This window comes from Danio aesculapii, chromosome 18, assembly GCF_903798145.1.
Source record: "Danio aesculapii chromosome 18, fDanAes4.1, whole genome shotgun sequence".
NCBI classification, from domain to species: domain Eukaryota; kingdom Metazoa; phylum Chordata; class Actinopteri; order Cypriniformes; family Danionidae; genus Danio; species Danio aesculapii.
In genome coordinates this window covers 2,655,055-2,659,631 of record NC_079452.1, presented here as the reverse complement: position 1 = coordinate 2,659,631, position 4,577 = coordinate 2,655,055, and the positions used below count along the sequence as shown (strand labels likewise).

Sequence of the window (4,577 nt, the reverse complement as noted above, 5' to 3'; positions counted from 1 at the left end):
CTCTGTCTCATCACTCACCGCAGACCATAAAACTTCTCACACGCTTGTTTCTAGAAATGAAATGCAGAGAAAGCCACAATAAATCCCCCAGTCATCTGCTCTGTATGTAATGTGGCTTTGCTTCTTGCCACATCGAAATAAGTTGCCATGATAAAATACTTTAGTTGTCTGCATTGCTGAAAAACAAATCGTAAAATAATTGTATATTTATTTCTTTAAAATAATTATAAATATTGATGTAAAATTTTATGAATAGTTAGTTATAGTAATAGTTCTTTTATGAGTATACATGCACAGTTGAAGTCAGAATAATTAGCCCTCCTGAATTTTTAGCCCCCCGTTTAATTGTAAATAAAGTATAATACAATATATTGTATAATAATATTTGTAATTGTTATATCTACAACAGTGGTTTGTTCTGTAGAGAATCGGGAAAAAAATATTGTTTAAAGGAACCAAAAATATTGATCTTAAAATTTTTTTTTTTTAAATAACTTTTATTATTATAATAATTCTGACTTCAACTATATATATATATATATATATATATATATATATATATATATATATATATATATATATATATATATATATATATATGATATAAGTTCTATTGCAGTGATCTTTACTACAATAAATAAACAGCTGTACCTTGTTTTATGTAATTTAATCAACTGCATCTACAACTTTAAAAGTCCTTCTGTTTAAAAACAATAACAGAAAAAGATATATATATATTTAAAAGTGTTCCGAAAATATTATCACTTGAATTTCATCATCATCATTGCAGGCCTACTCTCAAACATGGGCATGACAGTTTAAATAAAAGACAGGTTAAATAAGAGATTACAGTGTTACAGCCTTGTGGACCTATTTATTTCGTGTTTCTCTTCCCATTATGACATTTTTGGTGTTTCTCTCTGGATGTAAAAGAATGATGTAGCACTTTGGGGCAAATATGGCCATCAGTAAACCAAAAGTGGAAGCCAGAATGGCAAAAATTTCTACAGCCACTGTGTATTTTCCTGGTGAACTCACATACGCTGGAACAAATGCAATCCACACAGCACAAAAGATCAACATGCTAAATGTGATGAATTTTGCTTCATTAAAATTATCTGGAAGATTTCTAGCCAGGAAGGCTAACAAAAAGCTTGCTGCTGCCAAAGACCCAATATAGCTGAGTAACATTGAAAACCCAACCACTGAGCCTATAGCACATTCATATACTATTTTAGAACGGATATATTGGTTGTTTTTATAGGGTGTTGGAGAGGCAGTTGATAGCCAGACCGCACATATCACAACCTGGAGGACTGTGAGGACCACAACCGTGCATCTCTGTTGAACTGCTCCAAACCATTTCATTGCTCCTTTACCTTCTGGCTTAGAGGACTTGAACACAGCTATTACCACCATTGTCTTGACCAGAATACTGGACATGCACAGGACAAAGCTTATGCCAAACACAGCATGTCTTAATTGACATGTCCACAACTGTGGTCGACCAATAAACAGCAGGACACAAAGGAAACACATTTTTAGTGACAATAGAAGCAGGAAGCTGAGCTCTGAATTATTTGCACGTACTATAGGAGTATTACGATGAAGAGCAAAAACAAATATCACAAGAGCACAAAAGCAGGTGCCAATAAGGGAAGCAGTGGTCAGAGAGATGCCCAGAGGATCCTCATAGGAGAGAAACTCTACTTCTTTTGGTACACAGTGATTATTATATTGATTGGACCAGAACTCATCTGGACATAGAAAGCACTCAACAGCATCTGTAAGTTAAAGAAAGAAAGAAATATGAAATTGTAAGATTATATTAGTCATAAAAGATTTGGCCAGGATCAGTCTTCTCACTTGTTGTGTTAGAAATCTCTCCATCTCCACATGGCAAGCAGTCAAAACAGCAGACGGGAAGACCCTTGCGAGTGGCTCGTCTGGTGCCTGGAGGGCAACTCTCACTGCACACAGACCGTGGGGGCTGACAGAGACATCATCTTCTCAGTCATGTGGTTGTCATCTTTCTTACATTTGATCAACTTACCTCGCCATCATTTTTTACATGTCTAAAATAGATTTGATAAGCATTATATCAGCAAAATTGTTGACATTTAAAATGCATTGTTAATTACTTTTGTTGTCTCAAAATTCCAGAATATTGCATCTTCATCCAGTGTGAGCACCATTCCTGTTTTTGTTCCTTCTTTTACAACACCAACCGTGTAGATCCTTATTGATTCATCTGAGCTTGGCTGCCAGTTTAGTACATCATAAATAGCCAGAGCATCTCCATTCTTATCAAATGACACATGATCCCCAAAGCCTGTAGTGAAGTTTACATTCTGTAGGTAGTGAACCACCTGTGCAATTTGTAGACACAGGACAGGTGTTATAAGTTTATCTGAAACTGTAATGATAATAAAGCATATATCGTGTTTCCACTTGAGCTCTTCTACATGCCTGCAGAGAATCTGGATTATACATGTCTCTTACCTGCCAGGGTTTTAGGTTTGTTGTGTCAGCACAGCTGTTTCCACTGAATGGTCCTTTACCCTCCTCACACTCCATCAAGTCATGAAGGGCATGTGCCAGTGCATAAACTGCCTTATAGACATTATAAGCTGCTCTCAGTCCTGAGACGTCAGTGTATGGTGTATTTGTGGTGCTCAGATCCTCCTGTCCTGTACATACCTTTATGACTTGCTTTCCTTCAGTATCTCCTTTACCAAAACTGCACCCAAACATATTCTCCCAGAAGATTCTCAACATATAATTTTTTGGATCATTGCTGGGGCGAATACACAGTAGAAACTCATGAAGTCTTTGAATCTCTCCACGCCTGATAGCAATTCCTATTGTGCCCCTCAGAAAGGGCTGGAAACTTGGAATATGGGATTCAAGAGAGGTGGCCCAAGCTTCACTTGCAATCCACTGCCTGCCTGTCATATTCTGTAAAACAACCTCATTCATCAAAGGTATGAGAAAGGATGATGGGGCAAAAACAACCACCACTCTTGCTGTAGAGCCCTGAATAATCCCCATTATACGCTGTATATCTCTGTGATTATTATCATGGGGCAGGAATTCAGAAAATGCAGCACAAAGTCCAAATCGCTGCATTTCTTGCTGAAAAGACTGAGCAGCATAGACGCCATAGTCATCATCACTGTAGAGGAGGCCAACCCAGGTCCATTCAAAATGTTTCAAGACTTGGATTATAGCTTGTACCTGAAATGCATCACTGGGGATTGTTCTAAAGAAAGATGGGTATTTTTTCCTGTTACTCAAACAGGAACAGGTGGCGTAGTGACTAACCTGATTAGATCACATGAAAAGAGAAAAAGAGGCTTTTTTTCCCAAATGCAGATGAAAATGTTTGGAAGAATGTATATTAAGAACAACATGAAGATTATAAACACAGAAAAAAAAAATGTTTCAATTATATATTCTATGTTTTTCTCTCTTACTATAGGCACTCGAAACAGCCCCAAAACACTGGAAATTGCAATGGAAGGAGTTGAACTTGGATCCCCAACAATCCCAATCACTGGTGGTGGGCCACTGCAGTTTAGGTTAAAGAAGGACTCCTCTGTCCCACTAGTGAGGGAGATGGCAGCCCGGAATGCCATTCCTAGCATCACACAATTGTCATAAAGATGATATCCAAGAGTGATGTTTGGCAGCAGCTTTGGATTCTTATTTATCTCTTCTATTGCAAAAGCCATGGTCTGTGCATGCTGGAAGCCTTCCATATTAAATCTAAGAGAAAATAACAAGATTAGATATCGACATTTTTTTTTAATTAAATAGATTACCAAGTAAAAACAGACAAATACAAGCACTGAAATGTTGCCAAAACATTAAAAAAATCATTATAATTGTATCTCTTCTATAATTATACAGTGAGTCTCACATTTCACAGTATGGTGATTTTGGATTTGTTGTGAAAGTCAGATCTGGGAACACAGTAAAGAAGTGAACCTCAAATAGGCCTCCAAGTATAAAATCTCCATCCTGGTACATTCCAGTCAACTTAAAATCACCTTGTAGCAAACACATACTTGGTTTGAGGATTAAAGTTGCAGAGATACAATTAAAAGACAGGCAAAGATAAATATACAGAGTAAACCACATTTCTCTGTTCCCTTCTGATCAAGTTACCCACCAACTTCAGGTTGTACTGTATAGGGTGTTCCTTTAAAACAGAAAATGCCAAATGGGTGTACCTGCAAATCAAAACGTCATTCCCCCATCCCTCTCTAAATTAAAGGGGTTAACAATTATTTAAATATTTGTGTATAATACAAACACACATACACACACACATTTATATACACACACACAAATAAATATATATATATATATATATATATATATATATATATATATATATATATATATATATATATATATATATATATATATATATATATATATATATTTATTTATTTATCAGGGCTTACAAGATTTCTGAATTGCTGGTCACCACTGTACTGTTATAATGTTAAAATATTTATATATATTAACCCAATTTTTATTTACAAATTTTTAAATAACCAAAAAATAAT

At 35.6% G+C, this 4,577-nt stretch overlaps 1 protein-coding gene across 1 annotated transcript; it reads right to left on the bottom strand.

Annotated features, from left to right (window-relative positions):
• Window positions 1–870: 870 nt before the first annotated feature.
• LOC130245707 (extracellular calcium-sensing receptor-like) lies at window positions 871–4,143 on the bottom strand. Its single transcript, XM_056478462.1, has 6 exons — window positions 3,923–4,143; window positions 3,477–3,768; window positions 2,503–3,324; window positions 2,142–2,369; window positions 1,867–1,990; window positions 871–1,784 (listed from the first exon to the last, which is right to left on the bottom strand). The coding sequence occupies exons 1-6, from the start codon at window positions 4,141–4,143 to the stop codon at window positions 871–873; spliced, it is 2,601 nt and encodes an 866-aa protein (XP_056334437.1).
• Window positions 4,144–4,577: the final 434 nt, after the last annotated feature.